Raw genomic sequence first — 25,873 nt, 5'->3', positions numbered from 1 at the left:
ATCTTTATTTTTCTCTTATGTACCTTTTTAAAGTCATTTTTATGTAAAGTACTTTCGTGTATAAAAGTGTGCTATTTAAATGAACGTACCTAGCCACTATCGTCATATATTCTAAAAACGAAAAATCTGTGCATTAAGAAGCTAAAATTATTAAAGGCTGATGGTAAAACAGATTCCATCATCACCCATGCTTTTAGACTTAACTTTTTAGCCTGTAAACTTTCGGATCGAGCGACTGAAAGCGTGTCATCCCCTCATTACCTCGACAGCGGCGCTGTAAGTTTGTCAGGCCGGCTCTATTTGGGTGCCGTTGGCAGACGAGCCGCTTTCCCTCAGTAACAAACGTCCCTCACATCTGCCTCCCAGCATCCCTGGCAGCGCCGCCTCGTCTCCTGAGCTGACAAAGACAGTCCATGAGAGAGCCCAACAATTGGACCCTGGCGCTGGCACCTCGCGGGCCCTGGAGCACATGCCGTATTCTCTCTGTTCCCCGAACCAAAGGGCCCGTGTTGGCTTTTCTCTGGGACGTTCTCCACCACCTTTTGTGGCATCTGTGTTCTCCCTCTCATTAGCAGAGCGCTCGACTGATGTTCGCCTGCGCGCTGGAGCCCGAGAGCGGAGAGCGAAATGGATCAGATTAGCTGGAGGATGATGGTTGTTTATGAGAGGCCTAGTTTTGAGGTTGAGAGACTCGATGTAGGATGAGGAAATCCACTACAGCACGGCCAGAAAGTTTTAGGCACAATGATGAAGAGTCTCTTTAATGCGACGCGTCCAAATGCATTGGGATGTTTCAATCTGTTTACAAACTGAATGCGATTTTTTACATTTGTAGTAATGATGATGATGAGAAATAACTACAGTTGTAAATACATTTGTTTTTAATATAGTAGATTTTAAAACACAGGCTCTCTTTACAGAGCCATAATGTAATATAATACAACATAACATATAATATAGGTTATTATAATATAAAAAAGTATTATTACTATAATTTTTTTTTCAACTTGTGATAGTTTATGTAATGTATATTCAGTAAATAATTACATTTCTGATGATGATGATGATAAATAATAACCGTAGTAAATAGATTTGTTTTTATATAGTAGATAAACACACGCTTGCTTTACAGAGCCATAATATTATGTTGTATTATTATATTATAATACAAGATAATTTAACATATCTGTAATATAGTTTATTATACTATCAAAAATTATCACTATTTATTTTTTTACACCTTGTGATATAGTTTATGTAACATATGTAACATATTTGTAATGATGGTGACAGTGATAATAATAATGGTAGTAAATACTTTTGATTTGATATACAGATTGTAAAATTCAAGTTTTCTTTACAGAGCCAAAATATAATATAATGTAAAGTAGTATAAAAATTAATAATTATATTCACTAGAAACACCTTGTAATATAGTTTGTTTAGCACAGATATTCAGTAAATAAATGATTAATACCTATAGTAAATTTATTTATTTATATTGTAGATTTTAAACTCAAGTTTGCTTTACAGAGCCAAAAAATATAATATAATATAACAAATTATAATCACTGTAAACAATTTCTAGACCATGTAATATAGTTTGTGTAACAGATATTTAGTAAATTACATTTGTGATAATAATACAGTAGTTTGATTTTATTGTAAAATTCAAGCTGGCTTTACAGAGCCAAGATATAATATAATGTAATGTATGAATATAATCATAATTAACAGTTTTTCTACACCGTATTTAAAACCAGAACTGTCCATTTTATAATGTTTTAGTTGTGTAATAGAAACAGCGGCTGCTGTATATTGCTGGATGTTTCCTCAAGGTGTTTGATAAAGTGTTAAGATCATGTTTAAATTGTCAAATGTTTGCGGCGCTCCTCCTTCGCTCATGCCAGGTCTGTCTTGTTTTAAGCGCTACACCTGCAACACATTAGCACAGCGCCTGAAGTGTCCTGTAAAAGGTAATTGGCAAATTGAGTTTATGTGTGTGTTTCCAGTCCCATGTCATTGTAAACACTCACTACAGGATTGCAGCGCAGAAACGCTCCGCTTTCTCATTCCGCCCACAGCACTTTTCCGATTGTAAGCAGCCTTGTCTTTAGGAGCCGATTCTGCTGACCAGCACCAGAGCTTTTTTCTTTCTCTCTCGCTCTGAGCCAACTTGAGGACAGTTTTAGTGGGCCAGGGCCTGACCACAGCGGCACCAGTGTTTATATAGAGCTGAAGTGCTAAATGGACAGGATGCCAGCGTGCAACAGCAACAGGAATCGTGTTTTTCGGGCTGAGCTGTTGAAAAAATGTCTGAAAAGCCCCAAAAAAGGGAGAAAATAAATAATTTTAGTTGAAGATGGGAGTGAACTTGTGATGTTGGGACAGCAACCACCCCACTCTCAGAAGAAATTAAAATAGCCCCACATCACACACCCTTCACCATACGGAGAGATTGGCATGTTTTATTTCAGTTCGCCTAATAACTGGTTTGATTTGCATCGAGAGATGATCTTATAGAAAGTACCCCATGTCAATCTCTAGGTCTGGTGAAGGGTGTGTGATGATGATGGCCAGGAGAACTTTATCAGGATCATAGTATCCTGGATCCATGATATAACTGGCCTTTCAAAATATAAATCTGCCGCCTCTATGGGGATTTAACATAGGGGTGTCCTGACTTACTGTGTTTTAAGGAAGAACATTTATTTATTCACGATACATTATTCATTCACAAAGAAAACTGGTGTCCTTAAAGGTTGGAGTTTTCCTCATTTTTTAAATTAAGGAATTAAGATAAATTTCCTAAAGATGATTTTGTATTCCTCTTTTTAGTCAACTTTAGCATGGATGTGTTCACTTTTGCACAGCACTGTATAACCTTCCGGAAGTATTTTTTTCATTTTAATCAAATTGTATGAATAAAGCAGCTTGTAAATGTCCATTATCAGTAGAATAAATGGAAATAATCTGTTTAACATGAAAGTATTATGCAGTAATTTAAGACATTTCTCCTTATATAGAACCTTTTTGGCATAAAGCGTTCTTTAAAAATGAGTCAAGAACCACTGACTGAACCATTTTTCTAGTAGTTCAGAAATACTGAAACTATCAATTCTATTCAGGTCAGTTCAATTTACATTTATTTGTATAGCGCTTTTCACAATACATAATACATATAGTTTCAATTTAGCGTGATCTGTTATCTGAGGTGACTGTTAAAGTAATGTCCCAAATATACAGTTCTAAGATAATACGGATCATGTATTCATTTAGGCACAAACAATGAGCTCATTTAAAGGACAATTCTGGCGAAAAATGAACCTAGGGGTAATTAACACAAGGTTACTGAGTCGATCGTTCTCTGGATGTGTTTTCATGATAATCGAATGTAAAGAGTTTGATCTCTAAAAACAGATTAGCTTATAACGCTAGTATATGGGCATCGAATATAAGTCAAAAGAAATCGCTAGTTAATACCACTAACACGGCTCAAAATAGCCTCACACTAACACGGTAGCATAATGAGGGTCCCTACATGCAAACCGAAGCATTGAGAACTGTGTAAGTGTGCAGACAGTTTAATAAGAAGATACATTATAAAGACAGTACACGTCACGTATACAGACAGGAGCCATCTTTGGAAAACAGACTCGAGCAGTCGAGCCACGAACGCCGTGCTAAGTGAGCTGAACTGTGACTTAAACCTATCGACCAGCTCACTTAGCACGGCGTTCGTGGCTCGACTGCTCGAGTCTGTTTTCCAAAGATGGCTCCTGCCTGTATTACTTTTTTATCTAAATATAAGACATAAAGAAGCTATTTTTGTTTGCATTTTATTTTGTTTTTGACTGCTTTGTATTTGAAAACTAATATAATTTGTTGTTTGCCTTAATAATGTTGATAAACTAAATAAAACCAGTGGTTTAAATTCAATCTTTTCTACTTATAACCATATAAACGCCCTTAATAACTAGCCATGTTCTGTTGTTCTTGATTTATGCCTGTTAAAAGTTTTTTTACATTGTAATCTTTAATCCAAACATCTCTGAAACTTCTTTTCTTCTTCTTTTTAACAATAACTTCTCTGTTTCACAATTTAATCAAATGCCATTAGACTATTATGCAAATATTACATTTTAAAAATGACCAGATGTTAAAAATATTTATTTACATATTTATATATAAAACATATTTGAAAATATCATGTACCATGGAAATCTTAAAAATGTCACTATGGAAATCTCAAAATCTTTCAAGTTTTTTTTCGTCATAAAATCTGTTTTTCGTTTTAAGAATGTAGCATTGTATGTTGAATCAATGTAAAAAATCTTGTTTAAAGCACTGGTAATGATCAGAGACAGATCTAGGCATCTTTACTGGAAGCTGCTGTAATGTTAACAATACTTTTTATGACTTAATATATAGATCTGTGTGTGTTTATATCTTGGCCTGGACTCCTGTAGTGGGATAATACATGACCAACTAAACAGAGTAATAATGGTGGCCTTCTGTTTCTCTTTAGCCCAGTATTCAGCGTGTGTGTGTGTGTGTGTGTGTGTGTGTGGGGCAGGGGACTGATGTCGACCCCAAGAATTTCCTGGGTTGTGGATGTGAACGAGGGGCCCGATCTGCCCCCCCGAGTCACCCAGCTGTCAGGAAACAATACCCTTGGCCTGCTCAGACAAAACCCATTCCTGAAAATGTTTTTTTCCCCTTTCTCTGCCGCTCCCGCTCCCTCCCCTCGTCCTTTTGTGTGTATAATGTCTTTTCCATTTTTAACCATAGCCGTGTAAACTTCCTTCCTATGATCGCTCCGTTTGAAAGCAAGGTCGAAGTTGTAAAAGTGGACCGGACCCCACATTAATTCATTAGCGGCGCGGGTGAGGATTCGTATTTTCCGGCTGGATTTGAGCGATATCCAAGACCAGGACCGGTTTATTGATATATTTACATCATATTAACATGCAGCGCGTGTTTATCAGAGCAAGTGGACGGACGGGAGGGTTTGTCTTGACCAAGTCAGATGCTGATTGCACAAACAATGTGGATAATTAGCCAATAAGCATTAAGAAGAAACACAATTGGTTTGATTTTTTTTTTTATAGAGAGGCCATCATCCAATCAGTGTGCAGCGAGCTGTTCTTGATAACGCCAGTGTGTGTTTTTATTTGTATTTTGCATATAACCACACATTTTTGACTTTCACTTTGACTGCAATAGGACATTTTGTCATGAAATTGCTAAAAATGTGCTTACAATTGTCATAAAATAGTTATTTTTTTATTAGGGTTGAATGATATATAACACCATTTTTACCAAATATAAATATGCATGTTTCATATTTTCAATTATGAAGTGAATCCTATATAAAATTGTAGCATTTAAAACTATATATTTTTTAATGTATTTATTTATTTATTTATATAAAATGTAATATTAGCCATTTATCAGTTATGATACTTATCAGAAAATAATTTTCACCTTGGCATTGCTCTTCTGGCTCTATTAATTTCTAAAGTTAAAAAAAAAAACCTTCTATAGTGTACACTGTAAAAAAAAAAAAAAGTTTTCAAAGACTATTAGAGTTTGTTTTACACTCTCTAGTCTTTCTAATTCAAAGTTGTATGTGTTACATGCCATTTCCCTGCAATTATTTGTGAAACTTACTAGCAATTTCTCAGTGAACGTTGTTTCAAAGTATATCCTATCCACAATTATTTCCCAGTGTGCCTTTAGGAGCAGGAACACGTGTTAAGAAAGCAAACAGGATCTGTTTTTATTTCCCGCTGACTTTAACACTAGTATGAGAATATTAGCTTCAACTAAATGTGTTTTAATAAATGATAAATTCTTGAGCAGCCTAAAGAAATCTGTGCACATGAAAATCTGCAGTATCCGGCAGTTAAAAACCGATATATAAACCAGATGTCTGAACTGGTCTCCACTGAGACCTCAGCTATGACCATAAGACCAAATGGAGCAAAACAAGAAGATCTGAACACAACCTCTGCATTCATTACAAACCGCATTGTGCATGAGTGATTATCAGCGCACCTGTTTGGCCCACGGTGGAACACACACACACACACACACACACACACACACACACACACACACACACACACACACACACACACACCCCAAGAGATCGGGATGGTGTTTGCTCTCGTCCTGATAGTGGAAGTGATACAGGGAGAGGTCAAAAGTGCAGGGATATTCACTTGAGCATTATATCTGGGGCTGTGTTTTTACCACGGTCCAGTTTTCCCACCTCTCTCCATGGGATTTCCTCTCAGCTGTCCCCTACACACACACACACACACACTTACACATATACTGTATACACACACACTCCCTCGATAGACGCCCACAGCTGGGCTCTGGGAGGAACACATTCTCCGACAAACACAGATTTCACACTCTCACTGTCTCTCCGTTTTACACACACACACACACACACACACACACACACACACACACACACACACACACACACGCGTACATGATACAGACACAGGTGTCTGCCAGAAGAATTGCTCTCCGCTGACCGTTCGACTTGTTTATGACCCTCTGAGAGGCAGATCTCATGCTGGAAGATTCTGTAAAGTCTCTTTTCAATTTGACATTTGTTTCACTCATTCAATCACAGTTAGTCATCAGAAAAAAACCTGTCTAGACACACACACACACTGCTCTGTTTTAAAAGGTGCTTTTGTCAACAGGTCTGACAAAACGTGTTGGTTAACTTTGCCACCCACTGAGGTGAAGTTTCTGCACCTGTTTTGTGCCAGAAGAACTTTTCCATTGAACTTTAAAGTAGGGGAGTCAAAATGGACAATTATTTTATGGAATATGGCAGGATTTATTATAAATGATTTATCTGTGCGGCGTGCATTAATGTTGTTTTAAATTCATGTTTCTGGTAATCTTGAAACCGAATAAGTTTCTCTTGCAGCTTCTCTTTGATGACGAGGGCAATAACCTGTCAATCACACGAGACTGACCAATAGCAAACCACAACCATCCAATCAATTCCCCACAGACACAATCAAGCCCCGCCCACATTTGTTCTTGTTCCAGAAGTGTTTCACTCGGATATATGGCACAATATGAAAGAAAAGTCTAGAGGAACTTCCGTTTCATGCCGACTTTAAAAGGAAGATGTGAATTAAAACACAGTATTGCTGTCTAATGTGCCTTTTTGTTTTTGTTTTTCACAGTATTTGCATATGAAATGGCCACTTCTGGATGTTCCAGGCACAGCAACACTCAAAGACTCACGATCACCTACTCCAGGACACTTAGTGAGTATTACACACACACACACACACACACACACACACACACACACACACACACACACACACACACACACACACACACACACACACACACACACACACACACAGTGGCCAAAGAAAGTATTCAGACACTTCAGCATGTTATTGCATCAGATGGAAAAATCTAAAACTAACAGGCCTTTATTGTACAGACAGAATTTCACAAAAATCTGGTTGGTTTTGAATAATGCAACAATGGATATACTGTTGAAAATAAGACACTCAATTCAATACTTTCTAGTTTTAAAACTTAGTGATAGTTCACCCTAAAATGCAAATTGTCATGATTTAATTCACCTTATTGTCACCTTAAGTCTTTCATTCATCTATCTTTGAAACACAAATGAAGATGTTTTGAACACTCTCTCGTCATTTTGTACTGAAAGTCCACTTAGCCCAAATTTTAAAGCTTCAAAAAGTTCATAAAGACGTGTGTGAAGTAATCCAAATGAATTAAGCGTTTTATTCTGATGAGACACGATCACTTTATATGATGAATAGATTTAATTTAGGCTTTTTTCATGATTAGTGTACATAGAGCACAACAAATATGTATGTGCATTGATCAATGTTTGTATTAAAGGGGTCATGACATGGTTTTTTTTATTTTATTATTATGTTCCCTTAGGTGCAATTATAGTATTACTATAGTTTTTTTTACAAAAAACTTTTAAAATGTAGTGATTTATGACCTTTTCCCACCCTGTTTCTCATCCTCTGATTCAAACAGTCTGTTTTGGGGGTGTTTCCCCTTTAAGAGTTCAGTGTTAACGCCCACTGTTATGATTGGCTAACGTCAGTGCATATGCATCAATTATTAACGCCCCCAGCCAGAACATTTGCGGATTCGGCGCAACTGTTTATTAGCGGGTGATGCATGCGAAGCGATGGCTCTTGCAATGATAAAACCTTATTATGTTTGAGCCGGAATCAGAGGAAAATGAACCATCACCACAACAACGAAGACTGGATCAGCCCGTGTCCACATGGAAAGTGAAACTATTTTGAATTAATAAAAAAAAATTAACCCGAGACACTTGAAAACGGATTATTGTTGCATAATTATCCTATAGCTTCATTTGCTAACAGTTTAACATTATTTAACTAATTCCAATGAAATGATAGGGTGTACCACGGACAAAAATGCATGCACAGACAGGCCATATTTGAAGATGCAGCATTGATAAAGGCAACATTTTTAATTTTCTATCACATGTAGGCCTACTAGAAAGGCGACATATTTTCAAGATTCTCTTATACAAATGTGTTTATATTAGCCATGGTAAAAAGTAAGTTTGCGTCGTCGTTATTGAGCCCAGAATAGTCGGCACGGACTTATCTTTGAGCAACAGTTTTCTGGCAAAGCCAAGCATCATATTGGGATTTTTTCCTCAAAACAGTCATCCTTAAATGTATAGAACACTGCCGTGACTGGGACGTCCGCAAAAAATAAAGTGCATCCATTTTTCCCTGACGACTGGATCTTTCAGCGTATTTAAAAAGTAGTTTAAAGTTTTAAATACATTACTTACAGTTTGCGTCGTCGATGTTAAGCCCAGAATAGTCGGCACAGACTTATCTTTGAGCAACAGTTTTCTGGCAAAGCTCAAAACAGTCATCCTTAAAATGTATAGAACAAACGCTTAAACTAACACTGCCGTGACTGAGACGTCCGCAAAAAATAAAGTGCATCCATTTTTCCCTGACGACTGGATCTTTCGCAGCGTATTCAAAGATGTTGTTTGTCCACAGCCAGGAACAGCACATCTGCGGCATCGTAATTTCCCTGTTCACAGACCCACTCGCTGTCCGGCGACTGAACACTTGTGAGGCGCGCGGCGCGCGGGCGCGACAACGATACGAAATGAGCGTAGTTGCCTTGCGCTTAAAGCGTAGTTGTCTTGTGCATGGAGGCGGTCATATGCAAACGCTGGTACGTCACTTCGCACCGTGACGTCACTTCTTACCATGGATCCAGAACGAGCTGTATTTAGAGCTTGATTAAATAAATGATTCGTTTATAATGGGGAGGACGTCTTAAGCTATGAAACTTGCAGGACGTTTTAATGGTACAAAGACCTCTTATATACCAAAAGATCAAGGTAAATTTGGTTTCTCATGTCATGACCCCTTTAATACACAAATTAAAGCCTAAATTAAATGGGTTCATATAAAGATTTCAGAATTTGTTTTCTTTTCAGAATAAACACTCGATGCATATGGGTTACTTTATGTACTTTTTCAAGCTTTAAAGTTTTAGTTGCATGGACTTTCAATGAAGGGGCAAAAAATAGTGACGGAATTTAAAAAATATCTCTGAAGATGATGAATAAAAGTCTTGTTTTGTAATGACATTAAGGCGAGTCATTTCTGGGTAAACTATCCCTTTAAGTCCGCATGAAATCAAAACTGATCCTGTTGATGAGCCACGTGTATTTATCCGTGCAAGTGTTAATCTTTAATCAAACTTAATCTTCCTGTGATGAGCCACACTTCTCTTAGCTGACGTATACAAGGCCGCGCTGCAATTAGCCTAAGCCAATCGGATTCAGATGTTTTTTCTGTACCGAATCTCTGAGATTGAGTTTTTAATTGGTGTTGTCAGGCGATCTTTATTGACGCGTATAAAGGCTTGTGTTGTTGATGTGAGTGGCCATGCAAAGCGATTGATAGTGCTGTTGTTTGGCATGAAGAGGACACATTAAAAAGCCCACTGCTTCAAACCTACAATGTATTTGAAAACTAAATCAATTCAGTTTCTACATGATCACTTAAAGGGTTAGTTCAGCCAGAAATGTAAACTCTGTCAGTAATGACTCTCCCTCATGTTGTTCAACCCCGTAAGACTTTCCTTCATCTTCGGGACACAAATGAAGATATTTGCTCCTCCATAGGCTTCTATTGTAATTGAAACTTGCCGGCCCAGAAAGTTAGTAAAGACAATGTTTAAAATAGTCAAAAGTGACTACGGCGGCTCAACCTTAAGTTTATCAAGCGACGAGAATGAAGGAAAGATGAAGGAAAATCTTACGGGGTTGGAACAACATGAGGGAGAGTAATTACTGACAGTGTTTTCATTTTTGGGTGAACTATCCCGTTAATGTCAAGTTTTAAATCAAGTCTTAAAATCAATTTTGGTTGCCTGCAGATACAGCACAAGTAATGAGAGCCATATTTCCAAAATGTTTCTGGCTCAAACCAGAATGTGTGGTACATCTATGCCACTCCTCGGTGTGTAACGATGGCTGTTGGATAAGAACAAGCTTCCCTGTTGGCCAGATCTGTGTGAATCCAGTCCGGCTGGTTGGAGGTCAAGAGGGTTTGCATGATGGTGTGTGTCCTCAGCTGATGTGTGTGTGGTTTGATTCACCTACGCAAAACTGATGGAGGTGATAAATTTAACCAGAGCGTTACATTCTTGCTGTGGTGGCGTGTGTGTGTGTGTGTACATACACCACCAGTCAAAAGTTTTGGATCTGTAAGATTTATTATGTTTTTAAAAGAAGTCTCTTCTGCTCTGCAAGGCTGCATTTATTGGATAAAAAAATAATAATAATATTGTGAAGTATTATTACAATTTAAAACCACTGTTTTCTATGTGAATATATAGTAAAGTGTAATTTATTCCTGTGATCAAATCTGATTTTTTTAGCATCATTACATTGCATCAGTACATAATTCAGGGTCACATGATTCTTCAGAAATCATTCTAATATGATGATTTGATGCTCAAGAAACACTTATGATTATTATCAATGTTGAAAACAGTTATTTCAATTTTAATTTTCAGGATTCTTTGATGAATAGAAAGTTCAAGAGAACAGCATTTATCTGAAATAGAAAGCTTTTGTAACATTAAACACTACCGTTCAGAAGTTTGGGGTCAGTACGAATTATTATTTAATTTTTTGGGGGGAAATAAATAAAATAAATCAATACTTTTATTCATCAAGGATGAATTAAATATGATCAAAATTGACAGTAAAGACATTTATAATGTTACAAAAGATTATATTTCAAATAAATGCTGTTCTTTTGAACTTTCTATTCATCAAAGAATCCTGAAAAAAATACACGGTTTTCAACATTGATAATAATGAATGTTTTTTTTTTTGTTTTGTTTTTTCAAGCATCAAATCCTCATATTACTGATTTCTGAAGGATCATGTGACACTGAAGACTGGAGTAATGATGCTGAAAATTCAGCTTTGATCACAGGAATAAATTACATTTTAAACTATGACAATTAAAAATGATTTTTTTTTTTTATAATAATATTGTTAAATATTATATTAAAATGGAAAACAGTTAATCATTTTTAATCAAATAAATGCAGCCTTGGTGAGCAGAAGAGACTTATTTTAAAAACATACAAATTCTTACCAATCCAAAACTTTTGAACTGGTGGTGTGTTTCAGGATGAAACATGCAAACACACATGAGGAACCTCAGATTGACCCGTACTAAACCGGTTTAAGTGGCGAGTGGGCGGAAGAGTGACTTTGCACAATCATTTGTTTTTCAAGATCATTTGTTTATGACTTGTGTGTCCAAATACTTTTTGGGGCCACCATACATAAAAAAATATGTAAATCAAAGTCTCATGACATTTTAAACAATTCGATTATCCCCCCCATCTGATAATAAATCTGTTTAAATTGCATGACTAAATAATGAAACTGATTAAAGCGTTACCTAATTACCAGTTATTTCCAGGCTTTAAAGAACAGTTCAGCTACTTAGCATTTTTTAATGAGGGATTTGTTGCTTTCACTCTGAAATCTCCCTCTGACAGGGAGACATAATAAATTGTGACATAATAAATACAGAAAGGATGACTCGTGTGTGTGTGTGTGTGTGTGTGTGTGTGTGTGTGTGTGTGTGTGTGTGTGTGTGTGTGTGTGTGTGTTAGTCTCCACTTCTCGGTTCAGACTCGCTTTGTCCCAGTAACCCCTGAACTCTCTCTAACCTCTGATGCACCATGGGATTGTTCTTAAAAACACAGCATGCCTTGTCTCACCACCCAGTCGGGCCATTAGGCCTTTATTGTATTTACTTAATATAACGTTATAAAATGCATGCACCCGCATTAGGGAATCAGCAGAAAATGCAACGTAATGGCAATCAAATTAGCTGTACTTGAACAGCAAGTATTGAGGATTTGATGAGAACGCAGTCTTCCTTCCTTCATTGGCTGGAGGGTTGTGTGAGAACAACATCTGATCTCGAACGTCAGACTGAAGGGATTTTTGCGTCGGGGTGAGAAGAGTGTGACTGAAGGGTGAGCTCAGGTGTGTTTTTATTTATAGAGGAGAATGGCGCCACGAATACGACCTGCTCCGGTGAGTGAAAACTATCACCAAACAAAACGTGCCCTCTGCCTACCTGAAGAACATCACGTGTTATACTGAAGACGGAGCTTAGTTCTGATGTGACAGATGCGTATCCATCATGTTTCTTGCTAAATAAGCGAAAAAAATTCAACCTAACATAATTTCGGCCATTAAAATCCCACATCAGAATATATTGTCACAATGGAAGCACAAAAAAATAAAGGCAATTGTGATTTTTTTTGTAGTTGTGACTTTTTCTCAGAATTGCAATTTTTTTGTCGCAATTGTACGGATTTCTTGTAATTGTGACTAACTCGTATTTTCTTGTAATAACTTTAGATTTCACAGTTGTGACTTTCTCATAATTGTTACTTTATACGTCACATATGCAAATTATAAGTGCAATTAAAGGGAATAAACTGGCGGATATGAGAAATTTGACGAAAGTTTTCTTGTAATAGCAACTTTTAATCTCACAGTTGTGAGTATTTTATGTAATTTTGATTTGACATATCTTATAATGTGACTGATTTTAAACACAATTATCTGTTTTATTCTTTAGATCTGAGAAAGAAATGAGTGTTGGGCTTTTTTTCTCTTATTCAGCAAAGAAACATAATTATCGAATTAAATTATATATTTCGGCCATTAAAAACCCACATCATAATATATTGTCACAATCTATGAAAGCGACTATTTCTCATAATTGTATTCTAGATATTACATATGCAAATTACAAGTGCAATTAAATGAAATTAAGTGGCAAATATGAGAAATTTCTCAAAAGTTGTGATTACAGGAAACGATTGTAAGAATGTTTTGTAAATGTGACTAACTCGCATTTTCTTGTAATAGCAACTCTAGATTTAAAAGTTGCGACTATTTCTCATAATTGTTACTTTATACACCACATATGCAAATTCCAAGTGCAATTTAAGGAAATTAAGTTGCAGATACGAGAGAAATTAAGCGAAAGTTGCGATTACAGGAAACTGAGACAATTGTTAGAATTTCTTGTAATTGTGAATCGCATTTTCTTGTAAAAGCAAATATTTATCTCACAGTTGTGGGTATTTTCGTAATTATGACTTAATTTCTCTGATTTTTAACACAATTATCTGTTTAATTCCTCCGATCTGAGAAAGAAACGAGTGTTGACATGTTTCGTGGTGCTCAGACAGGCAACATAGGTTTGAGTCTAGCTTGCAACATTTCCTGATCCTGTCCACCCTTCCAGAAAATGCATGTTTGACCTATAAATCCTGAAAATTGTTCAAAACAAAAGAGTTGGATTAAATAAACAGGACAATCCGATGTTAGTATTCATCCTTATGTCTTTCCCAATCCCACATTCTCCTTCAAACACACTCACATGCTAAGCTTTGTCAGATTGAGCCCATAAGGTCAGTATGCTAATGTGTTATTCTGTTCACTCCAGAACGCTCAATAATTCAGGAGACAGGTTTGCTTGGTATTCTGCTATGCCACCTTTAAGTGTGTGTGTGTGTGTGTGTGTGTGTGTGTGTGTGTGTGTGTGTGTGTGTGTGTGTGTGTGTGTGTGTGTGTGTGTGTGTGTGTGTGTGTGTGTGTGTGTGTGTGAGAACACAACAGGGCCCTCACTGTTTAGTGTGTGTCAGCATGTGATAAGCTAGGGCAGTTGATTAAGTTAGCATAGTGACGAGGCCGTGGCTGGGGAAGCTCTGTGGCTTGAGGATTGGGATCCATATTGTACGCAAGCAACCACCGATTGTGTGGGAGTTTTTCAGGACGACGCAGTAGAGAATTGTGAGAACAGTCGTACATTTCCATGATCCTCTGTCTTTCTCGCTCTCATTTTCTCTCTGGAGTCCCATCCAGAAAAAAAGACGCTGAGATGTAAAAATATATGTGCAATATATTAGGGCTGTCACTTTTGAGAAAAATCTAATTCGAACAGATATCAAATACATAGCTATGTATTCGAATATATTGGGGGGGAAAAACGTAACAGATATTCAATCAACTTTACTAACAGTCATGAACAGGGGCCGGTATCACAAAGATAGACTTTGACTATGGCTTAGATATAGTAGATAGTCAGACTTCAGATAGACATCTAAATCAGACCGTTTCACAAAGCACTTAAGTAGGACTACACTGCAATGCATTCTGGGACACTTTTCAAAACATGGCGGATCGAGTAAGCGCATTCAGCCGCTCAGTGCAGTTTATCCCAGCAGAACATATGTGTTTGTTGGAGGAGTATAACAGTTACAAGGACATTTTACTTGGGAAATATAATGGAGAAAGTAGTAACAAGAAGAAATGTTTGGAAAAAGATCGCTATGACAGTTAACAGCGTTAATCCGAACGTTGAGCATTAAAGACGTACAGAAAAGATACAAAAACGAAACCGATGATGAAGTCCTCATTATTATATATTTCCAGTAGGTTACTGCGGTCCCTAAAAACCCTTTCCCTTCTCAGCGCTCTCCACGTCTGCAAACCACAAATTATGAGCCATTTTCCCTTTTCTTTTGGCTGTTTGTGATGTAACTGATTGTTACTGCTGGTTGCCAAGGTAACAGAGTCTTAGACCGAAGTTAGCCTGGGGGTAAGGGGTCTAATTTTTTTGGTCTAAATTAAAGGGGTCATGACATGAGAAACCAAATTTGCCTTGATCTTTTGGTATATAAGAGGTCTTTGTACTATTAAAACGTCCTGCAAGTTTCATAGCTTAAGACGTCCTCCCCATTATAAACGAATCATTTATTTAATCAAGCTCTAAATACAGCTCGTTATGGATCCATGGTAAGAAGTGACGTCACGGTACGAAGTGACGTACCAGCGTTTGCATACGACCGCCTTCGGCACAAGAAAACTACGCTAAAGCGCAAGGCAACTACGCTCATTTCGTATCATTGTCACTCCGCGCGCCTCACAAGTGTTCAGTCGACGGACAGCGAGTGGGTCTGTGTACAGGGAAATTATGATGCCACAGATGTGCTGTTCCTGGCTGTGGACAAACAACATCTTTGAATACGCTGCGAAAGATCCAGTCGTCAGGGGAAAATGGATGCACTTTATTTTTTGCGGACGTCTCAGTCACGGCAGTGTTAGTTTAAGCGTTTGTTCTATACATTTGAAGGATAACTGTTTTGAGAACAAATCCCAAAATGATGCTGGCTTTGCCAGAAAACTGTTGCTCAAAGATAAGTCCGTGCGACTATTCTGGGCTCAACAACGACGACGCAAACTGTAAGTAATGTATTTAAAACTTTAAACTACTTTTTAAATACGCCGAATCCGCAAATGTTCTGGCTGGGGGCGTTAGTAATTGATGCATAGGCACTGACGTTAGCCAATCATAACAGTGGGCGTTAACACTGAACTCTTAAAAGGGGAAACACCCCCAAAACAGACTGTTTGAATCAGAGGATGAGACACAGGGAAAAGGTCATAAATCACTACATTTTAAAAGTTTTTAGTAAAAAAAACGATAGTAATACTATAATTGCACCTAAGGGAACATAATAATAAAAATAAAAAAAACATGTCATGACCCCTTTAAGTCAGTCTTTATTTTTGTGAAACAGTCTAACTTGCATTAGACTAGTCTATGAGCAAATTTTAGACTTGTCTAACACTATAGACCGGTCTAATATAGCTTTGTGAAACCGGCCCCATGACTCCCAAAATTACACTTATAGGACTCATATCCTTGCAAATAAACCTTGCCTTTACACGTGCATCTGGCAAGGTGCCGACCGGTTGTGCAGGACAGTATGCAGTCATACGATGTTGGACACCTGGCGATGCTCTGGCCGTCTGCTGCGTTTCTGGGGCTGTTTACACCTGGCCACTTCATGCGTTTTCTCAGATCGGATAGCTATCTTTTTTATCAAAACGATTCCATTTACACCTGGTCACATAGGCCTAAATGTGTTTTTGCAAAACGGATATAAATCCGATCTTCAAATTCCCGCGCTATATGCAGATTTAATGGATTTAATGTCACCGAAACCAACAGATATGAGCTGCATTTTATCAGCTAACATTTCAAAATCAAAGACTGCAATAAGAGAGAGTGGCAGCCCTTGTAAGATCATTTCTTTACTTTTAATGAAGATTGTTATTAATGCTGTAAAAAATTTAATTTTGTAACTGTAAAAAATGCGCTACACATGGCACTTTAAAAACCGGATAGTTTATTTGTAGTTCGATTACGGATATTTCACACCATGTTCGAATGCATATTTGAATATCGATTAAAAAGTGACAGCCCTACAATATATTACATCAAGTCACTTTTATTTCAAATCCTGCTGTAAAGCAGCTCTAAAAACACAAGTGCGTCATTATTCATCTGCACATTTTCTTGTTATAACTTTAGATTTCACAGTTGTGACTATTTCTCATAATTGTTATGAGATACTTTATACATCACATATAGTGCTGGGTATCGATTCAAATTTCAAGAATCGATTCGATTCCGATTCTCAAGATCTTGAATCGATTATCATTATTCGATTCGATTCGATCCGATCTTATATTTTTAAAATCAAAAGTTTTAACTGTTCATAAACAATCAAGTGTTTGTATTAAATAACATTCACAAACATACATTAATGTTGTAAAAATTTATTGTTCACTCAATGTATTGATGTTAGATAAGGCATTAATGTTAATGAATGGTGTCTTAATGTAGTGTTACCAACTAAACTTGGTACTTGACTTGACTTAATTGACTGTCCTTTTATTTAATCCAAAACTGCGTTCATATTTAAAAGGCCTTTTAAACTAGATACAACGAACCGCACACGATACCACTTTAGGGGCCGTTCACATATCGCGTTTTATGCGCGTGCAAATTCAGTGAGAAGCACTTCAATGCATCTCAACAGGTCATGTGACAAAAACAAGCGGCCTTTCCGTAACAACATGGAAAGCTCGGCCGAACAGCGGATCATAGCTGTACAGGGCGGCTTTTTATTTCTCATCTCAATGAATATATCTAGTAGTAAAGCTAATGCAAGGGCTAGAAATCAATTCATTATTTGATGATACTTCCTCGTCATCATGGAGAGCGCAGTTTGCACCGCTTTCTCCTCTCCACAAGCGCGTGCTCTCCCTTTGCGTCTGCCGTTGCTATGCAACCATGAACAGAGGCGCGCCTGGAAAACTAATTTTGCACGCGCAAAAAACGCGCTATATGAACGATTCATTCCTCCTTTCTTGTCAACAAGTGGATTCAGAGAAACCGCATTAGCAGCGCCGCCGGTCGCCGTGTCTCAGTGAGTTTATGGGGAAAATGTAGGCCTGTTATTAAATCGATCCTCTGAGTTACGGATCGATCTTTAGAAATTAATATGAAAATCGATTTAGAATTGGTGAATCGATTTTTTAAACACAGCACTAATCACATATGCAAATTCCAAGTACAATTAGAGTAAATTAAGTGGCAGATATGAGAAATTATGATTCAGGAAACTCACAATTGTAAGAATTTTTGTAATTGTGACTAATTTGCATTTTCTTGTACCGGTAATAGCAATTTCATATCTAAAAGTTTCAACTATTTCTCATGTAAAATAAAATAAAAAAATATGCTATCAAGTCATTTTATTTTTGATTGTGCTGTAACGCCGCTCTGAAAAACACAATCATGTCATTATTCAGCTGAAGTCAGTTCAGTGTTGATTCAGTTCAATATCTGTGTAAAGTTCATTGATTATGAAACAAGTTCAATTCAGCTCTAATCAGCTCTACAGAAGACAAGAGTGTTATTCAGGATTTATAAGAGTGTTGGTTCAGTTCAGATAGGGTTGAGTTAAAGGTCGGTGTCTCGTGGCCTAGTGGTCCATGGCTTTAAGCTGTGATGCTCATGCAGGAAAAGCAGGATCGAATTGGACTTCTCTCCTCATCAAAACAATGAGACCGAAAATAACAAGTCCAGCATCTACTGACTGCCTTGTCAATGCATACTTTTCAGTTTTCATTTCTGTTTGGTGAATTTCTACTAAATATTGTTAAAAAAAATTAAATTTAATTTCAAGTGTTTTGCATTATGCAACGTGCATAGTAGTTAAAGACACGTAATATAAAGTGTGACCAAGTAAATATACAAGTAAATATACAAAAATGAAGAGTTTTTTTTCTGTTAGGTTATAGTATTTATAACTAGCTGTGTGTGTGTGTGTGTGTGTGTGTGTGTGTGTGTGTGTGTGTGTGTGTGTGTGTGTGTGTGTGTGTGTGTGTGTGTGTGTGTGTGTGTGTGTGTGTGTGTGTGTGTGTGTGTGTGTGTGTGTGTGTGTGTGTGTGTGTGTGTGTGTGTGTGTGTGTGTGTGTGTGTGTGTGTGTGTCTAAATGCTGATGTCATGTTCTGCCCACTGTTACATCCGCTTCCTGCCTCGGTGATAAACAAGCCTCTGCTATCCCAGCATGCCATGCAGTCTCCTTTTTTCCTTTTCTTTTTCGTTCCTCCTTTTTTGAAAGGACTCAACAAAGACTCAGGACCTCCCACTGGAAATGAGAGAGCAGCACACACACACACACACACACACACACACACTTACACAGACAGACAGACAGACAAACTCACATAAGCAAACACACACTCTCTCTTTATCTCTCTCTCTCTCTCTCTCACACACACACACACACACACAAACACACACAGACAAACTCACATAAGCACACACACTCACTCACTCACATGCACACACTCACACAAACACAGACAGACAAACTCACATAAGCACGCACACACACTCTCTTTCTCTTCTCTATCTCTCTCTCAATCACACACACACACACACACACACACACACACACACACACACACACACACACACACACACGGGACTCAGGAGGTTGTTTGGTCCATTGGTAACTCTTGTACCCAGGGGCTGTTTGCCTAGTAATTTATCTCAGATGTGAAGGATTGAGACTCATGTTTGCTGAGTGCAATCCTCCTTCCCTCTTGAACACACTCCTCTACCCGTCCCAGCAGAGCCGTGCCCTCTCGGCCAGACCGACACACACTCCGTCTGCACAAGCCCCGCGCCAGCTCCAGACACACACTAAAGCTGTTTAGCTTTCCTTACTGCCGCTCTGGTGTTCGACATACCCTCACACACTCGTGTCCTGTAGATCCTGAATACCAAAATGCCCTCGATTTGGCAGTCTGGGAATAGTTGACAGCTTGTTAGTGAATTTTAAAAGCGGTTGAGTCTTTCAGCGCCACAGATCGACTGTCCTCGCTGTAGTCTGCCCCCTATTGACAGGATGTTGATCAGGACTTCAGAATACAATATATCAGACTTAAAATTAAGACGCATTACTGATCGTCTTATAGTTGATCAATTAACTCATTCTAAAGGAAAATCTAGTTTCTTCTGAATAACTTTTTCAGCTCTTATTTTACAGCCTCTCTCCCCCAAACACCCGTCATACAGAGACCGCTTTATTTACCATCCAATCCAGTCCTGATGGATGAAGTCAAGTTCTACCATACTTTAATTTATTTTTTCTTTTATTGAATTTGCATTCTTATGCTGTTGTTACTAAACCAAATGCATTTGCGAATGTGACTTTAACGGTGTAGTCTGCTGTTTTTTGTCTGATACAATATCGGACAATTTTGTAAAATTATGCAGTGCACACATTTAAATGACCTTTGTTGTCATTTAGTGAACTAGAGCGGACTTAAAAAGGCTCCACTGTATACAACAGTAATCAAGCCCCTTGATTTTTCCAGTTGTTTGTGATTTAGGTGTTTTAAAAATAATTTTTACTTACAATTCAAAGCTTGGCAGAACTTGGAAAAAATGTATATTGATTATAAATATACCCATGGATTTTTAAGATTTTATTAAGTTTACATGACTTTCCCAGCTCTAGAAATCAATCTTTTAAAACAACGCTACCTCATATTTGAAGGATTCTATAGATTGTGGAGGAAAACCACAGAATTAAAATGAGAAATATATACATTTGTTGTTGTTGTTTTAGCTTAATAATGGTTTTGTCTTATTTTAAATAATTTTAAGTTAAGAGAACCGCTGCACTAGAGAGTTGAAGTTAGTCTATTATACTGTTAAATGTAATATTTGAGCAGATCTCAAAATTAATATCCATACATTTTTCGCTAACACTTTATTTTACATCCTTGTTGTACTTACCAACAGTAAATTATGCATAATTACATGCAATTAACCCTCAACCAAACCTAGTCCTACCCGAACCCTATACTAAGTACATGCTGTATATTATTACTCAGTTAAATATATAATTACATTGTAACAATGACACCTTAAAATAGTGTAACCCATTTTTCCAATGATGCCTAAATTCATTGATTCGGTGATTTTAATGTTTTATTTTTTCACAATATTTAAAAAAATCTGGCCATTTTATCGGCGATAGGCTATAACATTAAAATAATTATCGACTTCAATATTGGCCTTCCTTATTGTTACAGATTATTGTGTAAATAAACCGAAAAATGGCTTACTTGGTTATTTCTGCATTACACTGGGATAGCAGTGCTTTAAAAAAATATTTTTTATATAACATCAAATAATAAAACTTACTTTTATAATAAACAACAAAAGTAGTTAATCTACACAACACCACACCAAGCCATCGCACCATTTTGAGGTTGTCAAGTGATGGCAAATATAAATGAGTGAGGTGTCACACACACACACACACACACACACACACACACACACACACACACACACACACACACACACACACACACACACACACACACTCCAGAATCACTTCACTGTGGTTTCAGCAATGTTTTCAGGATGATGAAATATTGATGCAGTCATTCCCCAGTCCTACAGATGTGCTGCCCGAACCACAACATCTCTCACTCGCTTTTACTAACTAACACACACGTGAACTAGTTTGTGCAACTTCATTCATTCGTGGAGGTTTCATCATCCTAAATTAATGTTATAATTATATGTTCATGTACATCATGCTGTACTCGTGCGTTATTGTGTTGTCTTGGAGTTGTCAGTGCATTGAGTGATTGTGGTGTAAGAGATTGTCAGGTAAATTTAGTGTACACAGGGCTTTTGTGTGGCATTGGGTGTGAGTCTGCCTGGCACAGCGCTCCGCTCTCACAGCATTCCCTGGTGCACGGCCAGATTGCTTCATGCTTGTTATTAGGGCTGCACAATATATATAAATTATTGAAATATCACAAATGTGCATATGATATGCATATTGCAATGGCTTGCGATAACTGAATGATTTTAATACATACATGGGATAAGCATAATATTAAAAAATAATTAACATTATTAACAGGGCTTGATGCTAACTTTTCTCAGAAGTTGAAAAAATGTAGGAGCGCAGTAATATCTTTAGGGGCGCGATGGAAATTTACAAAAAAAATTGTTTTTCCTTAATAAAGGGATGAGGAGACATTTTTAAGCAAATAATTTTATTAATTTCAATGCAAAAAGTACATTGATTCAGGTTTTTTCTGCCGTAAAACAGTATTTAAAGGGATACTTCACCCAATAATGAAAATTCTGCCATTGATTACTCGCCCTCATGTTGTTCCAAACTCATAAGACTTTCATTAATCTTTAGAACATAAATGAAGATATTTTTATGAAATCTGAGAGCATTCTGTCCCTCTATTGACAGCTACGTAACTACCACTTTGGTGCTTCGAAAAGTTCATAAAGAGATCATGAAACTAATCCATATGCATTGAGCGGTTTAGTCCAATGTTCTGAAGAGACACGGTCACTATTTGATGAACAGATTTAATTTAGGCTTTTATTCACATATAAACATAAACTCACAAATGCGAGTGAAATGCTCACACTGTCAAGCCCTTATTAACATAAAGCGCAATAAGCTGCGAATGAGAACTGCGAGATGTGGTTCTCGCACACACACCTCTCAGACCGTATTTAGTTCTCTTCTGCAGCTTATGTGGTCAAATACACACAAAATGAGGTCAAAATGCCCGTCTTAGTGAGCATTCACATAAACAGTAAGTGAACGTAAACCGTTGAGAAAGAAAATGCGTGTGTAACAGTATATTGGATCCGTGCATTAGCTCTTAAAGGGACAGGAGCCTAATATTCCTGCTGCCATTTATCATTAAAGGGATAGTTCACTTTGAAATTAAATGTTGGTATGTTTTAGCTTACCTGAAGTGCATCCAAGATGTCGGTGTCTTTGTCTCCGCAGTAGTTTCAATTTTTATATTTTTAGGTCAAACCGTTCTTGTCTGTCAGTCATATAATGCAGGTATATAGGTACTGTCTCTAAAAGCATGCAGAGAAAAGTCCAAATTAAAAAATTCCCCATCGTAAGTGCACATTGATGGCCTAAGCTCGCGCGAACTCATCCGGGAGTGTTGAGTTTTCACTTATTCCCAATTTGTAAGCCTTCTATCTTGACACACGACTCGCTTCATTGTTCAGGTCAATCAAAGGCATACGTTGAGCCGTACAGCCAATCACACGCGTTTCTGCTGAGTTTAAAAATGCAACGTCCAATCGAAGGCGGTTAGATTAGTTTCCGGGGAAGAAATCCGGTGTAAACAGATCACTTGGACGTGGTTGTGTAAAAGAGATAAAAACTATATAAATACTGTTCGTTTTATCACACAAACCGCTTGTTTCGTGTCTTAGGCCATCAATGTGCACTTACGATGGGGAATTGTTTAATTTGGACTTTTCTCTGCATGCTATTAGAGACAGTGCCCATAGACCTGCATTATATGACTGACAGACAAGAACGGTTTGACCTAAAAATATCAAAATTGAAACTACTGCGGAGACAAAGACACCTACATCTTGGATGCACTTCAGGTAAGCTAAAACATACCAACATTTAATTTCAAAGTGAACTATCCCTTTAATGTTAATCAAACAACAAAATATGGAGAGAAAATCACTCACTGCTCTTGACTGAATAACTTTTGTAGCTTTAATAAGAATCAATGTTTCATTTATATAGTGAAAACTAAGCAGTTTGATTATTCAATTTCTGTTTTGTACATTATCGTATCGCATATCACAATATTTACAGAGTTATCGCATATCACTAGGGCTGCAACTAACGATTATTTTAATAATCGATTAATCTGTCGATTATTTTTTCGATTAATCGGATAAAATAATAATTTAAAAAAGCATTCATTCCCAACCCTTTATTCAAAAACAGAACTGACAGTGCAAATTCACAGTGCAAAAAAATCTTCAGAAAGTGCACAAACAGGTCGCTCCTTGATAGGGATGCACCGATACCATTTTTTCAGAACCGATCCGATCCGATACAAAAAATTCTGAGTATCGACCGATACCAATCCGATACCAGGGCAGTTTTTTTTTAAATCAAGTAGAATTTCTATAACTATGTGTGTTGAACTGATAATCACTATTTTGTGTGTTGAACACAATCTACTTAATACAGAAAACTTCATAAAAAAAAAAAGACCAAATGCTAAATGCTATTATAAACTAGAATAGTGGATAATTAAGCATACAATTTAGTCTAGAAAAATCACAAGTGCACAATAATTGTATTAAATCGGAACATGAAAAAACATTTAGTGAGGAACAAATATTAGAATAAGTGTAACACTAAATTTGGTAAAACGTTACACATTGCTCTTTGTATTGTTGTAAAATACATTCATGAAAAACAAGATAACAAAAATCAAAAAGATTAATTATTTTATAGCCTAGGCTACTATAAAATTGAGACATGTTTTAAATGTATAGCACATCGGTTTAATGAGGCAGCAACATGATGGATAGTACAGAACTAGAAAGGCTATTAATAATCGTTCATTGCGTCGCTGTATTATGATATGAAAGGCCCCAATACAGTGCGGCACAAAGTGCTTATGCACATCGCGAGCGCAGAATGATGCGCTTGAAGCAACACGAGTTACAGCGCGCAGCGCTTCGAGTCCGGATTGAAAAGTTAAAATCACAAAGGAAAGACATAGGCTATTGATGCGTAGTGTATTATACAGTATCTATCTATGCAATAGTTTATTGAGCATTTTCTTTTAACAGTTTTAAATGTCAGTTACTGTGCGCGTGAAGAACAATTATAATGCTCTGACTCTACTGCAGTGTTGAGAGAAACCCGGTAGAAAGTAACATGATGCAGCAATAAAGTCCAGCAAGATAAAGTTGTTTAATGCAAAACCATAGACCTTTATCTACAGATCAAGAATAATTATAGTAACATTGAATCATCTTGGAGAGAGTTTTTCATCGTGTTGACCGTCGTACCGAACGCGACGCGCTGTTTGATGCTGGATGGAGAATGACTGACAGCCGCAGCGGAGGGAAAAGTGTACGTGATCTTGAATTTAATCACTTAAATATAAATTTCTATCTCACATTATATTATATAATGGCTTCAGAGCACTTATCATATAGTGCACGACAACTTTATGATGCTTTATAATGTTTTTGTCCCTTTTGTGGGGCTTAACAATAGCACAGAATATACGCACAATTATTTTTTTACATCTCCGTGTCGCGCGACACAACGAATCGATAATGAAATTCGTTGCCAACTATTTTAATAATCGATTTTTATCGATTTTATCGATTCGTTGTTGCAGCCCTACATATCACACTTTCAATATCGTGCAGCCCTACTTGTTACCCACACATACAGATCCTCATGATGTATAAGCAACCACCGGCCTCTTTTTACCCACGAACCATTGTGGTTTTACATCTGACACACATTCTGCTAAATGCACAACAAATTCAATGGCAATGGCAAGCTTTTCTCAATTAAGTAGCATTGCTTCAGGTTTCTTAATTATTCAAGACAAGTAAACTGCCGGTTGTAAAATAAAGAGCAAAGGAAACCGCATCAAGTGTTCAAGTCATACATTTATAAATGTAGAAAAGCTAAAATAATTGAATGTGAAATGTAGTGCAACCGTCGGGTTCTTGGAAGTAAAAGTCACATTAATTTTCTCATTAGGGGAATTGATTACTTCTAAACTGTTAAAGGCAGACCTACTGTGAGCTCCGAGGATGTTAATCAATGGTACTGGATTTTGTCGAAGCCATCAGCCTACATTATTTCCACTTATATTTTAATGAATCATGTTGAACAGCTGAACTCCTGTTTGATAAAAACGATATTGCCTATGATTCTGCAGAGAAATTTTAACCAATTAGAGAATCTTTC

The 25,873-nt window shown here is 37.1% G+C and overlaps 2 protein-coding genes across 2 annotated transcripts in view; both read left to right on the top strand.

The window, feature by feature from the left end:
- The window catches only part of LOC307012107 (uncharacterized protein), a 328,649-nt gene that overhangs the window by 166,395 nt on the left and 136,381 nt on the right, over positions 1-25,873 (top strand). The gene's annotated exons all lie outside the window — the stretch shown is intronic.
- Positions 1-25,873, top strand: part of tcf7l1b (transcription factor 7 like 1b) — an 83,556-nt gene that overhangs the window by 36,196 nt on the left and 21,487 nt on the right. The window contains exon 4 of the mRNA XM_079638362.1: positions 7,227-7,310. Coding sequence (XP_079494488.1) covers positions 7,227-7,310 — 84 coding nt within the window. The remainder of the gene's footprint in view (positions 1-7,226; positions 7,311-25,873) is intronic.

This window comes from Phoxinus phoxinus (assembly GCF_949152265.1).
Source record: "Phoxinus phoxinus genome assembly, chromosome: 15".
NCBI classification, from domain to species: Eukaryota; Metazoa; Chordata; class Actinopteri; order Cypriniformes; family Leuciscidae; genus Phoxinus; species Phoxinus phoxinus.
This window is presented reverse-complemented; position numbering and strand designations above follow the sequence as displayed.